Here is a 23,196-nt window from a genome sequence, read left to right on the forward strand (position 1 = left end):
AAGTCGCGCTGTTACTGCCATCTGGCGTCAAGTAGCAGAACTACAGTAGCTTAATGTTGATGTAGATGGCGCTGCCAGTAGTTACGGGTACGGTTACCGATAAGTATAACTTACCTGAAACAAAAAAACATTACGTTAATACAGGTTTATGTAAATTATAGTAAACATATTCATTGCAAAAGTAAACAAAAGCTGTAACACAAAAAAAAGAGTATGTAGTAAATAAAATTAAACACATTTTCAACAAGTTTGCTACCGTGTCAGGGAAAGATTTATTACTTTGCAGTTCTGCAATATGATTACGTAGACAGTTAATAGGAAAATTATTATGTAGATTAAAATGAGTGGTTGGTACTTGGTACATATCGGTTGGCTGGTGTTGCAAAATATGTACTCATTTACATAGAAACTATCATTTCCTGCGTACGGCATACTTTTCACATGCGATAACAGTAGAATGCCATGATTGTGCCAGCTTATTCCGCGCTACATTTTTTACCAGTCAATCATTACTTCTAATGAAATATGATCCGAATGCTACACGGCGCGCACAAACAGGCCAATTACGATCATTATTTCATGGCTTAATTTATCCTTGAAGCATAAGATTTTATAATAATACCATACATATGTATACTCGACAAATAATTTTATTATATAACAAAAATATACAATCTTTTCCTCGTAATAATTCGAAAAAAGTTAACTTTAATTTAATGCCTACTTTAATATATGTAGTTACAGGACGAAACATAACTAAAACCCAGCTCTTTTATGAATGACATTTGACAAACGTTGTTATATCAAAACTAGCGGCTTGCCAAGAAGGCGGTATTAATAGAACTGTAGAGTGCAATGCACGGGACAAATCAAAACATTCTGACCAGCGGCGAACTTGTGTATTACTCACACCAAGAATTAAACACTTCCTTCACACTTTTGTGAGCGAGTGGAAGGCTTTGTATGTCACTTTTTATCAATAGTCAGTTGTAAAGGTAAATGGAAACGAGAGCACACTAGTATAGTACCATTGAACAATAGACTAACATACTTGTGGCACTGTTAATTCGCACTATTGCTTGCACGTAAATAGGTCAAGAAAAATCTTATTACCCACTTGGAATGTTACGATGCAACATTACACCTACGCGCAGTTAGTGCTAAACAGGCAATTTCAGAGCGCAAACTTCAATGTTATGATAATGACATCGATAAGTATGATAATTATGATATTTTGATGAGCTCATGAGTGATCTCATGCGCGCCTGTACTAAACGAACGCGGTTGAGCGAAACGAACGTTTTAATTGTCACAATTTACTTTATAATTGAACGTGGCACGCCGAGCGAAGACGCGCCACTACCGAACCTTATCGTGATGCACCGTAACGAGATAAAGAATGTTAGTAACATTCTGAGAAAGTGAGCCCAAACGTTCGTGCTCAGCTGTTTGTGATGACAATTAGCACGTGCACCTTCGCTTCTATACCTCGGGCGTGAGTATGCACTACAAAGAGATGTCTGTGTGTTGGCTTGGCTCACAAACTCACAAAGCTCCATCCCACTCAGCTTCCGTCAGTAATGGACGTGCCACAAAAACCAGCCCCCGAGCCCGAGACAAGATGTCGGAGATAATACAGGATTGACAATATCGATGTCGACGCACTCAGCGGATGCTAATAATTAACGAAATATCTTGATTCTACGTGACTTCATTCAGACAAGTAGTGGAGTCGCTTTTTGTCTGATGAAATATTACTTCGGTGGGAATTGGACACGATTTTCCTACGATAAAAGGTAGGCCAGTACAGTTGTGTAAATGTAAGTGCGATGTAGATTATATCTTCTTGCGAGGCTACGTACTTTTAATATAAAAGGTACCTACAATAACCATTCTTTAGTTACTTGCTTAAATTCCCAAGAACCAAATTATGATGAATTAGAAAAAGATAATATTGCTTATAGTTCAAATATGGCCTTTTAAGCGACTTAAAAAAAAAGATTACCAACATAGTAATATTTTTAGCATCCATTTGTAAGCTTTGGGTTCGTTCCTTTGTTTATTTAACCTTGATATTATTATAATTAGGGGCGGAAGTCGTGACTGGTACTGCGAAGGGGTGTAAAGGCAGGAACACAGGAAGCGGATGTGCGGCGTTTGCGCGCGCGCAGTCACAGGTGCGGCGCCCGCGCAAGCCATGATTCAAGCTCTTAACTAAACTTCTAGCTTCAACTAAACGTTAACACGTGACTTTTTTGTTTCAATAAGAACGTGCTTAGAATTAGTTTCAATATATTCCTTTAGTAAGTCTCAAAGCTTTGTAATAAAAGTAGAGAATTCCGTAGAGATCCGGTTACCATTACCATTCTAAGGAGTACTCCTAATAAATGGTGTTTTACAATTCAAAAACCTCGAAGCGTTATTATTACGTAATTATTGAATAAATTGATGACTTCAAATACATTATAAATGGGTTGTATGAAAACGAAGCTTACTCAAAATAACTTGATATAATTTATAAACCCCGTCTCATTTGAAACAATCAGAAATAACACATTATACAAGATAAGATAAAATAGCACAAGAAATCATCAATTACATGGATGGACTAAGCAATCCCATAACAAATAGCAATAAGACATTTTATAGTTCAATGTAATATGACCTTTATTGTCATCAACTTACATTGATAATCACGTTAAATGCCATGAATCGGCAAAAAGTACATACGTCAAGCCCACGATCACATAAGAGCGGAGGTAGACGTAACACGTAATACTTATCCGGTGTAATAGTGAGTCATAGTTAGCGAACACGCGAATATTGCTTCGAATCAATGTCAAGATCGAACCAAAGATATATCACCTTGAAGTTTTTAGCAAACCCTAATGTTAATTACTATGTTAACAAACTCTTGAACCCACTTTAATAAGACACGGTTCTCTCTTTCCGTTCTTACGAGAAGAGAGGGATGGCAATAGCTTTGGCGCTTCCGAAATTAGTCAGAATTAAGATGTCCAAGTTTAGATATGATCACGAAACGTGTTGACTATAAACACGTAGTACAGCGGAACATCAATTAATTACTTTGTTTTAAAGGAGTGATGACTTTAATCTTCAATTAAGATACAAATAGGTAATATTTCACACTCAAAAATACTTTTAAAGAAACAGCATCTTTACAAGCTGTGCCAACTACAACAAGAAACTTTACAATAACATTAAATTAAATGTAAGTAAAGTTTACAATTCAATTCATTTCATCGCAATTCCCTTCTTCACCTCTACACATACAGCAATGTTTTTCCTCTCAGAGTTTAGATTACACACGTATAAAGTTGGATACGGTTTTACTTATAGCATTCACAATCTGTGGTTAGCGGTGAGCCTGACAGTTAGATCACTCACCACTAGCACTGATATGCCGTAAACGTGAGCTTCTAATACCTTCCTCATACCTGGCATCCAATTTCAACATATGGATGATAGGAACATCAAGTCTCGGCTTGTAACAAATTATACGAAAAATTCTTTACTAAAATATGTTATCATAATTCCACATTGCTTTTATTATCCTGGTTGTCCTGCTTTTACCTGTTTTCATTTGTGGTATAAAATTTACGATATCCATATTTGGTATTCAACTACACATTTTCTTTTTAGTCTAAAATAATAATTTTAAGCCCTGCTACATATTGAACAAAAAATAGGAGGAATCACTATACTTATTATTTAGTTTCAGCAACAAACTTGGCGCCGAAGTCAGAGAAAGGGGATCAATCATATTATTGCAATCCATTAGCTGAACTACTTCTAAACTTTGTGGGACTTCCAATCAGTCACAGGCACATGCTCACAGGTACCTACACTAAATATGGAGTGACAATAGAACAAATCTTTATTATGTAAATGTTACTTACAATAGTTTGTGTCAAATTTCGACCTATATTCCATTCATAATTTCCATTTGCAGTCATCTAGGTAAATAAGTACCTAATAAATAAAAGTTACATGTTTACATGTTGGTTATAGTAATTTTGTATTCAACAAGTATGAGTTACTTTTTAGCGCTGTAATAATAAGGAAAAACTACGATATTAATAAAAGCCATAATCATAATTAAAATAGTGCAACCTACAATATACCGGAGCAAATAACATGTTTTGTGCCTATAATGAATAAATTTAATATTTCAATAATCAATCATATTCAGCCAAATCAGAAACACAATTATTGTCACATCACAAAATATTGAATAAATTACGTAATAAAATATATATTTCAGTAAAACATAGCGGGAGAGTAGCCATTTATTATATTTACCTGTATACAACAATTATTATTATCAATTTGACATTGGCTTAATGTAGGTCATAAACTCACGAGCTTACCTAATAGATTCAATGACAAATACATATTACTTATTATTTAAAAACCTCTTTCAACATGCCTTCCTTATATGGCTACTACGGACGTATATAACCGAACCACATAATACGTTTTCCATAAAAAAGGCTCGTTTAATTTACATAATAACAGATTGTACGCTTATGTAATACAACATAAATGGACCGGTTGATACATACGGGCTATAATGAAGGAGTCGAGTTAAAAAATGACACTCATCACTTAGTAGCCTCAGTTTGTTCACTGGTTCTACAAGATTGTTTATTAATTAACCTTCATTGCCTGAAGCTTTATAGCTTCGATAGTTTAATGATTGTAAGTTGACAGCTTGAGGCTTGATTTTCTTATCAGAAAGAGTATTATCTTATATATGGCGTATATTTAGCAAAAGATTTGCTTATAGTTATAAAAATAAATAAAAAAATAGAATGTATTTTATGTATATTGTTGATGTACCATATTAAATAAATAAATAAATACAAGATCAAGCAGTTTACAGTGCTATTTAGCACTAAGTATTTTATCATTTTCCAGAGAAAATCATCATATTACAACCATGTGAAGTGTTCACATACCTACCTACACCTCCTTGGAAAGCCATATCGTAACATCCTAAGATAACCATAATACATTGCCTAAGGCCTTGTCAGTAGCTTAGATACCTAATGCACAACTAGATGTAGTATATTATACATTAGCTAAGATAATATACTAGAACCAGTAATAACATGTGATTCTGCAACTGACGTCCATGTTAACAATGTTGAACTAGTCGGACTTGTTAGACGTAATTAATAATAAATATCATGAGATATACTACTAAAGTAAACAGTGATTTTAGTTAATATCAATATTATACTACATTAATTAATTAGCTTTCTACTTCTGGCTTCACCTATGTAACGGTAATGAAAGCCTAAGAATAAATCACTATAGATCTACAATTTTATGTACACTACACACACTACTCGAAAGTGTGGAAGACAGAAAGAAAAAGTGTTGAAAGCCAAAATAATAAACGTTATTATATTATCATTGATTATAAACTGCTTTGACATAACAACCAAATTCTAGGTTTCACTAAACAATTTAAAAGATCACAAGAACCTTCTAAAAACGAATTCCAAATTTACAAAATTTCTAATTCTACAAGCATAACACGTCAGTGTTTAAGACAGATTAAAAATAAATATAAAATAGAAACGCACACATCCGGCTAATTCAAAGCCAGCGCACAAAACTAAAATAAAAGAAACGAACCAGGATGATTTGTTTATCAATTCTAAATACCTAAATAGAACACAGACTCGCACATCAAGTTATCCAAAACTGTCAAACTCCTTCATACCAGTTTCACCCCTATTATAATACGGGTAAAGCTCCCCTATTAAAATCGGTTAAAGTAATATAGTTTAGATCAGCTTGAGGTGCAGCGGTCCATATAATAAATATAGCGAGGAAAGCAAAACATCACCCCATATAGTTATAACGACACGTAGAAACATAAACTCCGGTGATTATTAATCTGACAGTTCATAAAAACAGTCCACTGTTACCGAATTTGGTGTTAACTGTCAACATAACATAATATTACGACTTCTTCTCTTAAAGGGGTAAATAAAAGTGTTTTAACTAATTATTGACGCAAAGTTATTCCTATAAGAATATAGTTAAAGCATCACATTAGGTGGGATAATTTTCACTAGTAATTTTATGTACTATACAGGTTGATTTTATCACCATATACACCGGATACAATTCCACAATAATGTACCTACTTTTTACATAGAATTTGGTCAATATACATTCAGTAGTGTTTACATTAAATACCCGTAAAAGTAGATAATTATTTAAAGTGTCTTAAATGATTGAGAATTCCTAAACATGTCCCAATGAAAATCAATAACACTTATCGATCCGGTAGGTAATTGAACTTATTATTCAATCCAAGTGTTCGGTATCGTGGTCAGTAGATCAACAGGACACTGGTTAGTTCACTGGCTGCCACTACGAGTTAAACCATTCAAAAGTAAGTAACACATGTAATCCGAGTCAACACACACAAAAAAGTATATGAACAGCAAGTTTCATTTGTTTTTTAGTCAATCATTACATGCACGTACTTACTATCAACGATTTAATCAAAACTAAATCATATTTGACTCGTGTTACGGTAGACTTTCCAGTGAACTGTTTTAAAATCTGTTAATTAATAAATTTTCCGATCTTTATATGTCAGACCCCCTTAGCGGGTCACTGAGCGCATTAGGAACGGACCAGTTACCAGACCTTTTTGCAGTGGCCATGGAAAACATAACTACTGCATAGCCTTTATTTTGAGAAAAGCTTTGATCTAATTCTTAGAAGAGATTATACAGCAGAATATTTTTTCTCCAGCAAACTTAGCATTCAAATTAAGATCTGTACAAAATATTTTGATCAATTTTCCGACACGTTTATTCCCAAAGTAACACACTATACAAGTAGTAATAAGTTTGTTTTAAAACCATAGAAAAAATAGACATCAGTTTAATATTTGTTCTCAAACAAAAACATGTGTAGGTAATGTTTTGTATACTGTACCTACAAAAAGATTCCAATAAAATCGCAATAAAACCCACTAAGCACAAAGCAATCAAACAAAAATAAGCAACAAAACTGCATTCACATTTTATAACCAGAATTAAATGCAAAATAATTATAATGGACTTCAAATGTCAACGTGTTCACTACTAAAATGTCATACATTTGCGTCAAATTAACATATTGATAACTCGCATTCACAGTTTACAGTTACGGCCTGCATTAATTACTTTCGATAATACTAACCATTAACCAGTGAGCTGTTAATTACCGAAATAAATTAAAATAATACATTGGGTCATTAGCCTTGAAAACATCTGTTGGTAGTACACAAACACGTGTAAATTGCTAAGTACATATAGTGCCAAATTATCCAGAATGTTGTGAAGGACTCAAAATATTTATATTTTTATACACATGACACTTACGAAGAAGTTTTTTAAAGTTGCGGTCGAAAACTGCATAAGCAAATAACTTAGTTTTTGCCTGATTCCTAAAAGTCTAGGTATAAGACGTATAGTCGCTAGCAATAAATACATACCATTTTCATCTTGTGTTGCTTCGAAATCCGCTAAGGATATGTTGGTCAAGTCCTCAACATACACTTGTGGATGATTTCGACTCAAGGAGTGCCTCCCTCCGAGGGAGTGGTAGCAACTTTCCTCTTCATCTGCGGCCTCCTCAGTTGAGGAACCCTTCAAACATGAGTGAAAACTCCGGGAGAGACGCCTCTCTGTACTCATTGTCACTCATGTCCTGAACACCACACTGATTTTGAACTCCCTTACGTATAAAATACACAACTTGTTATACTTCATTCACTGGTTTTTGCACTTTTCTTAACACATTTAACCTTCCACTGATTAATTGGTTTCGTTTGTTACGTCACTGTATCGTCAGGTATCTCGCGATTGGTCGGTCAGCGTTGAACGTTCCGTGTAAACTGCACACCTTTTTAGATAACACTGTTTATTTCACATTGTCGTTTTTCTTATCATTCGTTATCGAAGGACTCTGTAATCGTAAGGATACAATGATCTACTGAACGAATGCTCTACATGCAAATAAACAGCAATTTTAAAACATTTAACATCTTATGGATTATAATTAATTTACTATAGCTTTTATTATGGACTATTTATCGATTATCTACCATGGTAAGCGACCAATTCTCGGTAACTCAAAAATAAACAAAATTAAATTCGTCACTGATATTGCAATGGGAACTAGGTAAACAAATATTACGAATCATTTCACGATTATTATCTAAACACAAATTGTCACATTTCGCGGTGTTTACATCACAAGCACGACTGTCACGGATAGTCGGGCCTACAATCCAAGTTCACGGTATAACTAAAGGATTGGACAATTGGACATGCGGTACTTCCACTGTTCTCACCAGAACTGAATATTCCCCCACTTTATTTCCAGAACGCATAATAATCATCACTTCAAAGAAATATGAATAAAGATAAAGAATAACGCATTTAAAGCGAAATGGAACCCCCTTATCTTGGTTTGTTGAATCTCAACTCGACATAGTGACTGATTGCAACATCGAAACGTACCAAAAGGCGTTTCAACCCGTAAAACACGTTACACGCGGACACGCAGGAAACATGACAGTTCAACGCACTCCCAAAGAATGGAGACCATACCACATTCGGCTAATGAATGGCAGACGAACAAAGGAGCACATCTTTGTGGCGATGGCGCCGTGGACCTATTCACGTACTCCTGCAACTGGCGACTCGTCTGATGTTTCAGTTTTGAGTGTCGTAACTTTTAGTACGGCCGCCTCGTCGTTAACTAAAAATACAATACACCCTTTTTGTTCAACACACCACCCGCAAAAACCCAAGCGACGCAATCTGATTTCCGCAACACTCGTAGCCCTGACCATTGCTTAAATAATGACGGAACCAATTGTCGAATTATCGAATTATTACAAACTTGAAACTACTAAACGTTTAATTAATCGACCATTAAAATTTACGAAACAATGAAGCTGGTAGGTAACGTAAACATAACCGATTACCCACAATTTATTTATTACGTTTACTGCAATTTCATTCAAAATTTCCAAATATGTAACTGTATTTGACTGAGTTACTTACTAAAGTTACAAAATGTTCATACACCAATCGTATAACCCGGAATCATTGGTGTAATGTAATTAGCATTGAACGCACAATAGCAGAATATAAGCTCTGTCATGCAACTTGTAACAGCATATAGGAACTGAATGTCAAATAATATTCCGCAGCAGGATTATGTTTACGCAAGAATCCGGACGTGATTGTGAAAAATAAAAAAATAATGTACATGACATAAAATGCATGAACGCATTGCAGTAGACGTGTGGGAGCTGGAGGTCTTTACGTAACAATTAGTGAAACAAAATAAAACCTGAATCGAGGAAGAGACTGTTACGACTGATTTTAATTAACACCGGATTGCGGCAAGTTGATACGTTGACAAAAACAGTGAAATCTTCAACGACCTATTGTTTCTGTGGAAAGTTCTGCGTGGGAGCTGTTGACGACTTGAATCGAATTGTCGGCGAGAAAATTGCGGAATTAAGCACTGAACTTTCATGAGTATTTATTTGATGAAGAAACAATTGACGTTCCCCTGCTTTCACACTTATTTGGCACATTACATAAACAAGATTCCTTGCAAACACCAGCACGTGGCTATTTTCGCCGATCTGCTCTCGCCGAGGAACCCGCTGTTGTAAACAATACTACCAATTTACCATTGTTCCGAAGGCCGTCTCAAGGTGCCAGACCACCAGGAACGGCTCGATATAGTTATTATTAAATAAGTACTTTTGTAGTAGATGTAAGTAGTTGTGATTCAATTGAACCATAACAACTTATTGCTAACATAACTTGTAAACATAAAATATTTCCGTTTATGAGTTCAAAATATCTACCTAATCAATGACTAAATATGACCTGATAATGAGCTCTAAAATTGTTTCATTACAACCCAGTCTATTAAAAACAAAACCTCTAAAATTAGAAACCTATTTGGCATAGTGCAGTTAATCAAGCCTAGCGTAACCGTAACACAGAGTCGGTACAATAATGGAAACGCGCGTGAGGACGAGGGCTGGCACGAAGCCAATATTTTCCGTACGAGACCGAGATTTTCCCAAGATAAAGTGCGCCAGGGCTCCGACCACTGGCCTCAGCATAGCGTGTGCCACCTAAATCATTTCCAGATTATCCACACGAAAATGGCGACCGGGTTAAATCATAATGCCAACACTAAAATTATATATTAACTATGTCATAAACGAACAACCTTGCCACTCTCATAATCCAGATAAAGAAACCTTTGATTTGATATCTCGAGTGTTTTCGGTGTTGACCTTTCTCCGAGATTTCCGCCCACAACACATGCGATAAGAAATGTTAAACTCTGTTAGAAGACCTTATGATGCGTCGCGCCGTGAATAACACTACAAAATAGCATCGCCTCAGTTAATCCTTTAAGTGAGGCCTGTTAAGTCTTCATTCTTATAGAGCTGGTTATAAATAGTGTCGGAGCAAATAAAATGCATCCGCTAGCGACAATCGTTGACATGTTAACTAATGATGGGTCAGGTATAAATCATGTTTATAATAGCGAGTCAACGCGAAGATGGTCGGAGGAAACGGTCGATTTGCGACGGATATGGCGATTGGAGCAAGTAGAGCGGCATACGCGCGGTGAACTCGTGAACTGACTTATTAATCTCGCTCATTATGTCGGCCACACTACAATGCTGTCATTGTCCCACTCTGTGCTTGTCATCATTCAATAGCCAACATTTTTTACAATATTTATTTTGTTTCTTCAGTTTGTGTACGCTTTGTACGAGTGTCAGACATGTGCCCGCGGATAGCCTTTACATTAATCGAATAAAAACAAGTCCACGTCGTGTTTATTGTCTTTAACCACTCGCGTATGAAGAGCAAGTGCAGAAGTTGAAGGTTGCTTTAATAAGGCAGTGGAAGAGTTACTGCCCGTGACTGACTTAACATCACTTTTGACGTTTTCATCTAATTGACATTCGCCTCTACAAATGATTCATAGCGAAACATCTCGTATTTCACACAAAGTGAATTACGCACTAAACTACACTTCTTTACGGCAAAATCGTGCACAACCTTCTATTTCAGTCATAACACCATATGTACACCACCTTTATAATCACATAGCTTCCAGACAATATAACTTCTGAGTAACTACGAATAGCGAATACAAATATAAATGCTAATTAAATTGTTAAAGCAATAAATAACGATGCTGTTTAATCACACTAAGAACATCACCACGAAAATAGAATTTACCCAGAAATAAATGTACACGTCACTACAATGTCGACAAACTTGAAGCACAATACACAGCGGATAGTACGCGGACTGGTTAGGTTATGGGTCTAATCCACATACACACGGAATCGCCCGACTTTCGTACCACAACGTAATTATAGAGTAGAACGGAACACCGCGTGACTGTCTCCATTGACAGATAGCAACACACTGAACTGAACTCAGCGGCGACTCAACGAGCCGCGAAGACAAGCATGAGCTGCGCGCGCGCACGCTGTGCCCTCCGCCAACCGTTTATTTACTATTCACAGTTTAAAATTCGAACATGCTCCAATAATCAACATAACACAGATGGTCTGAGGATTCCACAAGGTACAATAAGGGTCGGAGGTAGATGTTTATATATATCAACACTACGTATAAATTGAACGAGCCATAACATAAACAAGAACCATTGAGAAAACATAGTATTAAATGAAAGAGAAATTAAAAAAATGCAAATAACATTAATAGATATATTTATGGAAACCGGATCAATAATATTAGTAGGTATATGGATAAAATCGAAAGTGAAAGTTAAGCGTCGCCACTCACAAAATCCGCTTGAAAAACCTGTTAAAAGTTTGGAACACTTTTACTGTTACGAGAAACAAAATGTCAGGTAACTAAGTGCAGGGGCAAGGACCTCTGAAGGGTGGGTTGCACCAACGCACTTGTGTAATTATTTTAAGCCCGCTAGACGAGGACGAGTAAACAGAGACGAACTGGAATGTGGGCCGCATATTTAAGGAGGGCTTCCATTCTGTCGCAGCACTCAGAAATAATAAAATAAAGTACAAATGTTTGAATAGCCAGAACATGAATTAAATGTAACACGACACGTAGCTTACCACGTTTCGTACGTAAACATTACTGAATGTTCCGTCTACATGTGAACCTGTTTTTTCTCTAGCTAACTCGAGTAGCATTCTTTCACTGTTTTGATGAGTGATTGCAATACAATATCAAATAGATAGCACTCACAACTAGGCTAACGCTGAGAAAAATAAACATTCTTGCTTCGCTTTGAGTGGGTGAAAACATTACGTAATGTTGAGTTGCATACGAAATCTATATCCATTTGGTTATAAATAAAGATATTTATTTCTGAATCTGTAATGATAACTAAGGCTGGAACGAGGGTTTTTGTTTAGGAAAGGCGTTGCTAAATGAAATGGTATTTTAAACAAAATGAAACGAAGGTATGGATGGAAGTTAACGATGCTCATAATTAGAAACAATAATCCAATTTTGTATAACACAAAGCAACCCCGAAGCAGGTGTTACGCCCACTGTGTTACGGTTCACCTTTAGCCTACATTCATAGGCCGGGTTACTACAAAGGATAAAAATTGTAGTTCAGTCGAATGGAAATAAATGTAACCTACGAACAAGATCTGATCCCAAGTCAGCCAGTGTGACTGAGTTGCCCATTTCCAAAATAGGAACAGAGACATTCTGAAAAAATGGTTGACTTATGACACGAGCGTAGTGTCACCTCTTATTACACAAAGAAAGATTCTCGTTAACTGACGCAAAAAGCGAATGTAGAGTTTAATATACTTAAATTACGTATTGTCAGCTTGAGTCAGAATCAGTGAATGAGATGACTAAAATGGTCGACTGCATATCTATGCATCATCAAGCCACTAGCTGTGATATTATCTCAAATGGAAAAAATGCACGTGAATGTTTTTTTACGTTCATTACTTTAAGGTTTCAACTCAATTGCTGTTTTACAATAATCGTCCCTATTGCTGCCAATATGATCATGCCAACATCAATTTTTAAATTATGAAGAATTTTTCCAGTGACACGTTTCAGGAAAACCACATTCATGGAGTTTCCCAAAGATTTAGTACCTACTGATTAATACTGAATAAACGATTTATAATATTAAAAATATGACTGTACAATGTTTTTGTAATGGTTAGTTGGTTACCCTTTGCTGCTGATATAATATTATTATGTTGACAATGATGCAAGCGCTTTGCAAAAGCAAATTTACAAATATCTTCTTCAAAACATCAACAATTCGTCAAATGGTTCCGCCGATTGAACAGGAGAGTTAGTTCCACTTTACCAAGGTAAGCTTCGGCTCATTGGGCAAACCAACAATTCAACCTTAACCATAATAAATCACAACAAACACAAACATCTTAATTAGATGTCGTGACAGGACGCAAAGCCAAGTTTTCCAACTAATTTAGAGCACGCAAAGGGTAACTACATTGCATTTATTTTCATACCTCGATTGGTATGAGTGTAAAAAGTAAAAAGCGAAAATTGTTCCCATGGTAACACTTGAAACTGAAGGTATGTCAGTAGCTCAAGACGACGGCCTTGAGTACAGAACAATGTTACGCTTACTGCCATACATCTTGTATCGTTGGTTCATGGACGCGCGATATCTTGTCGTGCGACTTCGTACGAGATGCACTCGATAAAAATAAACGGTAACATTCATCATTGAGCAGCAAGCAGGTGCGAGCGGTTTCGAGAAACGGAATTCTCAGGGTGCGTAGGATAATTTACGCGATAGCAAAGTCTTTTACGTTATTTCACCCATCATTAGGCACGAGCCCAAATGCCTGACAGACTAGCTCTACTAAAAATATTGTGTAGCCCAACAAAACTACAAAATTATCATTAAAGAGATATTATGTACAAAATCGCAGTAGATACCCTTCGATAATGTATTCATGTGCCAAAAAAACTACGATAAATAAGTATAAAAACTGGAATCTGAATACACAACCAAACAATACTAACTTGTTTATTTTTCTTGTTCTTAATCTGTTTACACTGTCTCTAATAAGGTCTTGTAACGAGTGTCGGCTCCATATTCGAGATAAGCACACAATTGTCGAACATCAACAGTTATCTGTTGTTAATCGTTACAATCACAAATCCTAATGGATGCTAAGACCAGCTTACCGATGCCGCGTAGGCGCATGCTTGGGCGGAGGTGGGCGACTGAACTTGGCACGCCGGCTACTCTTGCGCAACCAATACAAGCCCTTCTATATTCAATGACAATACAAAAAGGATCACAATTTGTCCACAATAGATGTAAACATCCATTTGTCGCATACAAAGCTATTATTAGAGCGATGAATACACCTATTTAATTACAGAACCTTATTTTCCGATTGAATACGCACATAAGTGGCACTGTGATAGTTAGTACATACGTATCATTGAACTGAAAAAACGAAACAAAATGCACACATTTCCAAATATTGAAAATAAAAAAGTAATTAGGTACATTAACGTAATTAAACGTTCGAGACTTTGATAAGTGGCTAACACGACACGAAATACGTGACGCGTGACATCGAATCAATTATAAAATCAAACTGTTTAATAGAACACTGGATCAATGAAGAAGCCAGTGGCAAGGAAAGCGCAAAAACTGGAATAAATAACAAACTTTCGTTAGAGAGAAGTGTGCCAATAGAATGCCGAGGGAGTGTGCGTGTGCGCAGACAAACGCCCGACGCAGCCGTGCAAATGTAGTGAATAACTGCATGCGTAAATACTTCAGCAAACGTAAGTGAAACTGACGCGTTCCAGGCGTAAAATATAAATGAAAAGTGTAAATATATAGAGTGAACTCAAATCCAGATTCACTGAAATTATAATCAAACAATGCTGAATACATTCTAGAAACAAATTTGTTCGTTCTAAATTGGCGGAATAGCAGAGCAGCAGACAAGAAAATGATGAACAAAAACGTTGAATATTAACGTTTTAATGAATAAAAATCAAAATACAGATTCAACATAATGGATATACGGTAGAGGAGTCAATCAGGGTAGTGGGTAAAAAGAATACAGCCGCCTTACAAATGCTCAATGGAAGAAATTAAGCACGCACGTTGAACGCCGACGACGCATTACCGTTGCATACATACCTAGCCGACTACTGCATCTGTGTGTTTAGTTGTTTACACTGACATACATAAAATAATGAGATCATCCTTATTACTAGGGGAAAATTTACATAAACATTTATAACTTTGATCTCTGAAAATGTTGTAGCTGTAGCGTTATAAATGTTGTTTTTTATGAATGATTTTAAAATAAATGCGAGTCGACTTTATTTAACTTAACAATTTCACTGATACACACACTCTACAGGTGTCTAGATGCCAATTGAAGATGTCTTAGATCAGACAAAGAATAAATTTAAAGCCACTTCTTTGATGGTAGGCGCGTCTGTCAACCCATGTCATAAAACACGAACTACGTAAGATTGACATAATACATAGCTTCGTCACACAATATTTACATTGAAAAACCAAAACAAAACGAACGATGATGATGACACACAACTCCAATTAGAAATATATCGCGGACCATTTCTACGTTGATAGCAACAAGCATTTCCGCATCCGGCACGAGTAGAACAACGCATTTGGGTGAGATAAAAGCTTGAAAGCCGGGAACATATTTAGGTGACGGCTCGGTCAGTAAACAGTGCACAGTGTCAGCAATAAACTGTTGTTTGGACGAACGCCAGTTGATCCCGATCGGCTCCCGGAATCGATGTAACTGTATCTGCCTTTGCAATGATATTGGAACATTCGTGTATCGCATCCCGCCTCTCAATTTAGACGGCCTTACGCTGGATAAATAGCTCAATGGTATAAACTTGACTGGAATGGACGATTGCCACATAGTGTTGAATGGGAACAGTGTCCACATGGATTATAACACTTCAATCAAAAATATAAACATAACATCATCACATCCACTTATCCTTGAACAAAGCAGTTTACAAAGAAGAAATAGGTAAAACTAACTTTGATGTCAGTCATATTATTAGTCCCGTGCACGGCTGATTTCAACCCAGTTCTTTAACCAATCAAGAAGCTCAACTGGACGGGCGCTTGCTTGTGATCACCAGACCAACACTGCAGCCATCAACATCAATTAAGAGAGTGTTACAAGACAAGACAAGGCGGATGTTCTCGTGTCTAGTAATTAGAACGTTACTGACATAAAAACATTATGAATAGGATGTCTCACTTATCCTTATTTAAAATGACAATTGCTAAACAACTCTTTGTAAACACTATAAAGAAAGGAGTTTGTTTTCTCTCAAACCATAAATGGCATACATTTTGTACTAAATAAAATAACGATAATTGAAAATAAAGAATGCGAGTGAATCACACAAACCAAAGCCAGTAGCAACACAGTATGATACATGAAGACTAAGAAATGCAATACAGATTTAATAAATGCGCTTATTACAGACTTAAGCCTAATGAACACGAATAGAATTACGTTTGTAACACTCTCGCCATAATGTATGAACATTGCAGATTCGCATAATGTTCTAGCAGGCTGCCTTCGCAGAACCGAACGAAGCTTACTTGCAGAGCAATGTACTAATGACCGAGGATACAGCGTGTTCGGAATTTTAATATAAACAAGCAATTATATTCTGCAAAATGTAAGCACTCGTTTATCAAGATTTCCTCTGGCAGGAGAAGCTACGCAATTATGTTAGGATTAGTTTTGGCCTTTAAACGAATCTGGTGTTGCCTTAAATTAATCTCAAATGATATTTATAACCTATACTTATGTAAGTATTAAATTTCAGTCAGAGTATTTTTAGCTTGCACTGCGTTAATTGAAAAGGAAACCTCCATTCATAGCTGCGTCAATGACAATGACTGCAATGACGGGCATGCAGGGATTAGGTAAAAATATGGGTTTATATTTTCCAAAACGCTAAGCTGTAAGCGAATATAGGGATTACACCATACGCTTAGTTACTAGTCTCTACCTACATATTGCGTTACCATAATATTTTACCTCATCGCCGCTAGTTGTTTTTACCACAAATGACAAAGCTACCTAATACATACATACATAATTCCAAATGGATTTATCAGGGAAACGTGTATTAATAGTGTAGACAAAATATTTCCGTTAATTTACACCATTACATTAGGTACATGTACACGTGTATATTTGTCTAATGTGGGAAAATCAAACATGCGTCGAATGCAATCTTATTTAATTTTCTTCTATGTGTACAACTTCTAAGATTTACGTCTGGAATTTCAAATATGATCTACTGCAACTCGAGATTGCGTTGGCGCAGCATTATTTGTATTTATGGATCTAAACACATCTCGGATGAAACCATTCTGTTCGCAGTGATGATTACTCCAGTTCGTGCCTAGTAAATATTAGCAATATTGCTTTGCTTCAGCCGAATGCCTTAGGACATCAGTAAGATGATTATCACCAGGTTTTGCTTGCTTTGTAACACTACTAACGATCTTACAAAAAGGTCAAGTTAATGAAATTAACTGATTCACCAGGTGTGTGTGTAGCTGTGTAGTTATGTGCTTAGTTGGTTACAGAAATTAAAACGTAAATTATGAATGCATTTTTAAATTAATTTGAAGATTTATATCTGTCTCTCAAATTATAGTTTAAATAAAATCAACCTGATAATTGCTCTTAGTGTTCTTGTAGGTACAAATTTGTAGCATTTCAAACTGATCCCAAGCTGATAACACAGTCGCAGTAATTGCAAAGCTGTCATCGGTTTCACAGATTTCGGTAAGTCAAAGAATTTCACTGGAAGTGGCACACGGGTAAGTAGTCCGACAAGACCGACAACTTGTGCACGCAGTCATAAAGTGCGACTCCAGTCCCGTAATTGACAGACCTTAGTGAGGTACAAGAACACACCGACAATGTACCGACGAAACCAGCTCATCATGCTACCACACTTTGTCAAATTCTTATAGATTCTAAACCTTATCAGTTCACGTTAAAGTTCAAAATCTATTAAAGAAATCTTAAAGAACGAGGTAACTTGATGTGCTGGCCCGTCCCACTCGTAAGATTTCACCGCACTCACAATACACCCGCTAACTTAATAAAACCAGAGATACTCTGTATGAACCTACACGTAATAAGCCTTAAGTGCATTCGAAATTTTCACAAAAATAAAAGTGAAAGCTCTTGTATAACAAGAACAAAGTACGCTATAAAATCTCTGAAACAATACGAAATACATTGTATTTTATAATTTTATGTAAATTATTTCCATGTTTCCCACGTAATTACAAGAATTACTCTCATTACAGAGCGTTCCCAAACAAGATTGAATTCGTGACTATCACTAAACGTGGCTATACAAAATTTCTATAGGACATTGCACGTTTTGCTCCATTTCCTACTTGCACAATCCTTGTTAAATGTATTTTATGTAGTAAACTACCAAATATCAACATTTAAAAGGTTAAACGTGATAGAAGGAGACAATAGCTTACGTTAAAATGGTAACATTGTACTTTTTGTAATAATGACCATAATCGCGGCTACTGAATGTTAAGTTTCCGATTTCAAGCCCAAAGTTTATAAGAGTTAGGTCTCTATTTGAAATTCCCGGTGTACAAATAGTTTTCATAAATGCTCTGTATAACCCTTCTACTCAGACAGGCGTGATATTGTTGACATTCGCTACAAGGGAGACCGCTATAAAGACCTTTAGAAAACACGATAATTATATTATCTTAGTGGGTAGGTACTCAGTAGCAATTTAGTAGCAAATTGCTTGGGAAAGCGAATATAAAGTACTCGATACTTTCCCTCGGCCGAGATGATGTCATTAGACATTAGCGCCAAGGGTACTATCAACATTTATCAACGGACTCCGCCGTATTCGACATGTTCCCGATTCTATACATTTTATTGTTCGTAAATCAAACGGCCACGGAAATAAAGAAACGACTTTCTAGTTATAAAATCTCAAACTGTTTTTGTTGAGCAATTTTGTTAAGCGATAAAAAAGACTAGATTTACGTCGTTGAGTTTATGTAAAAGAAGATAATATTGGAAGATAATTGTGTATTTTATTAATCCATAATAAATCACAGCAATAATGAGGTACATCTAGTGTCACAAAATTCCTTATGTCCATCCCGGGATGACGGTCGTGAGTGACACCATGAGCTCAGCGAGTGCGCGTCAATATCCGGCGAATACGCAGGTGCCGGAACTTCAGGGGAATGACCGCGATCCTATCTGACTGCTGACCACTTAAGTATACTGCACGCTGCGAAAATTTACAATATGTACCGTTCCACCGTTAAGGCACCACACTTTTGCAGGAAAGATGGTCAAGATTGACTTCCTACAAGGCGAATGTATTTGCGACCAATTTACAAGGAATTTTTAAATTTTCACATGACTTACATTTGAGTTTTCTCATGCGGATAAACTAATTTCTGCAGAGACTTATGTTATTACACGTTGTCCAGAACTCAAAATATTTCTTAAGCAAACGAGTGGTAAAACAACGGAGGCAATAACGGTAACTTAAAGTTGAATAATGTTTCCTTGATTCAAGCAGTTATCTTTTATAATCTGCACAATATATCCGGTGATTAAAACTGCCCTCTATTCTGCGAATGTGATCATAGGTAATTTCATTGAATGTGATTACACAGGCTCGTGTTACGAGCAGCAAAACATTTCATTAGGCAAACTAAGTGCAACGACATCTAACTAGCAGCAGAGTCGAATCTGGATCACCCTGACTTCAAATTCATAAAAAGTTGTGTAATCCAGACATGTGTGCAAGATAGCTCTATGATAGTAGATACCACTTATCGGCTTATTTAAATAGATACGTGATAATAGTCGAACCACCAAAATAACGATAAAACGTTTAGATCGTAATAAAACCTCATACAACTTGACATTGCAGCGCACGCCCCTAAATCTAAAGAAAGCTTCTATCGTAATCAACATGAGTTATGTTTATTGGCCTTAAATGTTCCCCAAAAATCCAGGATTATCCCTCGAATGCGTGTTCTCACGGCATGTTATCGGCTTCTCGGGGAATTCGTTCAGTGACGATAAGCACGCACTTATCTGTCGCCGGGGACCACGGGCCGCGATTTATAAGCTAGAGGCATTAAGCTAAAGAACTCTTACAAAAACTACTCACATACTAAGTGCTGTACGCACACCTACCTACACTTAATTCCTTCCCTTTAAATGAATGAATGTGAACCGCGAGATTTAATCGTACACAAACATTGAAGAATCCGTCAAACGCAACGGTGAAGTACGGAATGTTATTTGTAGGCCGGTTAAAGCATTTTTTGCTGAACAGCGGTCCCCAAAATAAATTTCTATTATGAAAACAGCGATTAAAATTCCATCGCAATGTACGGCCGAATCGGAATCTCTTTGCATTCAACATGGATGCACAGTGGGCAAAAGACGTGGCGCGATTGACAAAACAGGCTGTTCGACTATTATGAATCGTTTACCTGTATCGCGAAGACGTATAACTTTATATTCTGTCAATGTTTGCAACCTCCTGCAACCGCATGACAACACACACATTTGCAGTAGGTAGGTATGTAATTGCATTCATTACACAAAAGGAGGTGTGCTTTATTAAGCAAGCGAGTTATAATGAAGTTCAAACAACTCAACTACATTACTTAGTGAACTTAACGTTTCAACAGTTTCCTAATCAAGTGCAGCTATGATGGTGTACTTGAGAACAAAACCTCTTGTTATTGTTTTTCGTAGAACAAAAAGTAAGAAGGTCCATTATTACAAGACAAGAGAAGGGAAGAGAACAATGCGGAGCAGGTAGCGGGAGACGGGCCCCCAAGACGTTGGTACGCCCGACCAACACACGACATGTGCGAGCGTGATTTTGTAACAGCCGGCGCGGCAGATGCTCTCATACTTTTTTAATCACCGTTCAAATATTCGCCACAGATTAACTTTACATGTCGAGCACACGATCGATAGAGAAACCGAAAGTTATTAAATGATACTTTTTTCAGTTGATATTACGTGAAGATTAAACCACGACTGCTTTTGTTAAAATTATTGGACACCAAATCGTTCGTGTGTATCTAAACTTTTGTCCATTGATAGCAATCCAACCGCGAAGTGCTGACTCTCAGTCACGCTACTAGGCAAGAAGATTTAACAAAATATTTTCAATATTAGAAACATGAATAGTTGAATCAATCCCGACAACTAGAACTAATTCATCTGTAATCAAGATGGTAGTTACACATTTTTAACGACCATTACTACCAATCATAGAGTAATAAACGTAACTATAACGATGAGGTGGAAACTTTAAAACAAACTGAAGTAAATAGGTGATGCCATTGTATTAGCAGTCAGAACTAAACAACAATTGTAAAAAGGTCTTGGGTTTACAGCAAGACGTCAAAGAAACATTCAGGTAAATTAACGGCATTGTGTTTAAAATTGTTCGTGAGACTAGGTACTCATCCTACTCAGTTGTTCCAGTACAACTTGCACAGTGCACACAGACGACAACATCTGTAACATTAATTTTAAAGCGTCGACACGCTAATTAAGCTTGCTCCTGTGTAGATGTCACCGCAAAGGGTGACGGTGGTGACCGCCACACTGGGCCAACTATATTTAGGCCCCTCGACTCTTACGCGCCACCAACGCACCGACGTGATACGAGGCCTGGGCCACTGGAGCCAATCAATATACTGAGTAATTAATTGATTTATTACAGAACACTGCTCCACAGGGCCACTGTCACCTTATCGACTGACCTTATAATTTATGAAATGTGACATTTGCATAAAGATTTATCCGCAAACGCAAGATGATTCGTCAGAAGCTTTCGAAAGCACAATCTTCGTAAAGTTCATAAATTATTTCGTATTTCTTATCGCAGTTATGTAAGTTACCGGTTATACTTGAACGTCGCATGTAATGTACGCATTCATTCAGTGGATCATTCTGGTGTTGACAACAATACCTAGGTATCATACAGCAACAAATCACATACTAACTGTAGGGAACTGGTCACTGAACACGACGTGTAACACTCGACAAAAGCACGTAATGATTCCACAAAACAAGCACAATAGTCCGGTGGTTCATTGGAAGCAAACCGCAGAGTTCCTGCACATTGTGGCGCGCGGCTGCTGGCACACCGGGCACCGGACACAAGAGTGTGGACGCACCTCACACAATATCGGAGAAGCGAGGCGCGACGTGCGCGCGACACGGACTGATGCCAACTGTTTACCAACGCGCGCTCGGTGTGCACCCACCACTAGCAGGGCTGGCACGTGATCATTCAAATGAGGATATTGTTGTTTGTTTACTTTAACCATACGGTTTAAATCGGCCCTTAATACGGCGCAGACGGCGGAAATTAAAACAATCCAATCATTCGCTATAAGGAAAATATTTAGCACAAGCTTCATAAAGTATTTAAGTTCTAGTTTGGAATTAACTGTGGTTTTTCTATTTATCTGGGACTAAAATATGTGTGTGGTGCAATATTCAGCAACCCTACGTGACTCGTAAAGCTGAGTTCACAAAAAACTTGGTCATACAAGTGATAAGCACTATCATATCGCGTCGGAACCCCGTTGGTGTACCCTACTTGGTCATAGATATATTTTCTGTATTAGACATAATATAGACGTTATCTACATTACTTTGTTATGTACTGCGGTTAGGAGATACGTAACATTAAGCCGCTCGGTGTAAGGTCATGTGCATAAGTTAATAAAACTGGGGTCAGCTTACTGACTGTTCTCTGTATGAACAGTTACATGACATCTGACAATCTAGCTTAATAACTGCTACAGAAAAAATAGAATAACCCACGCTTGACTTCCAAGTTCCAAGAGTCACACACATAAATGTCGTTCCCGTAATGGCGTATGACTTGACACACTTTCGTACGAAATTAAAGCACTTTGATGAATTACTTTTGAAATTAAAATGCATTTCTGTGAAACTGTAATTAAATAACCTCGCATATA

General features: G+C 36.8%; 1 protein-coding gene across 12 annotated transcripts in view; it reads right to left on the minus strand.

Moving 5' to 3' along the window:
* LOC118263127 (ras GTPase-activating protein raskol-like) overlaps positions 1–23,196 on the minus strand; it is a 156,869-nt gene that overhangs the window by 34,382 nt on the left and 99,291 nt on the right. Inside the window, exons 1-2 of one of the 12 annotated variants that reach the window (XM_050697219.1) lie at positions 22,210–22,438; positions 7,532–8,004 (exon numbers count right to left, since the gene is read on the minus strand). The exons of 7 other annotated variants lie outside the window; for them this stretch is intronic. In XM_050697219.1, the coding sequence (XP_050553176.1) occupies positions 7,532–7,733 (202 nt within the window). In that variant the 5' untranslated portion in view covers positions 7,734–8,004; positions 22,210–22,438. Of the gene's footprint in view, positions 1–7,531; positions 8,005–11,336; positions 11,539–22,104; positions 22,123–22,175; positions 22,439–23,196 lie in introns of those variants that run through there. 4 more of the 12 variants (XM_050697216.1, XM_050697217.1, XM_050697218.1 and 1 more) reach the window with 4 other exon arrangements.

Source organism: Spodoptera frugiperda, chromosome 12 (genome assembly GCF_023101765.2).
Source record: "Spodoptera frugiperda isolate SF20-4 chromosome 12, AGI-APGP_CSIRO_Sfru_2.0, whole genome shotgun sequence".
In the NCBI taxonomy this organism is placed as follows: Eukaryota; Metazoa; Arthropoda; class Insecta; order Lepidoptera; family Noctuidae; genus Spodoptera; species Spodoptera frugiperda.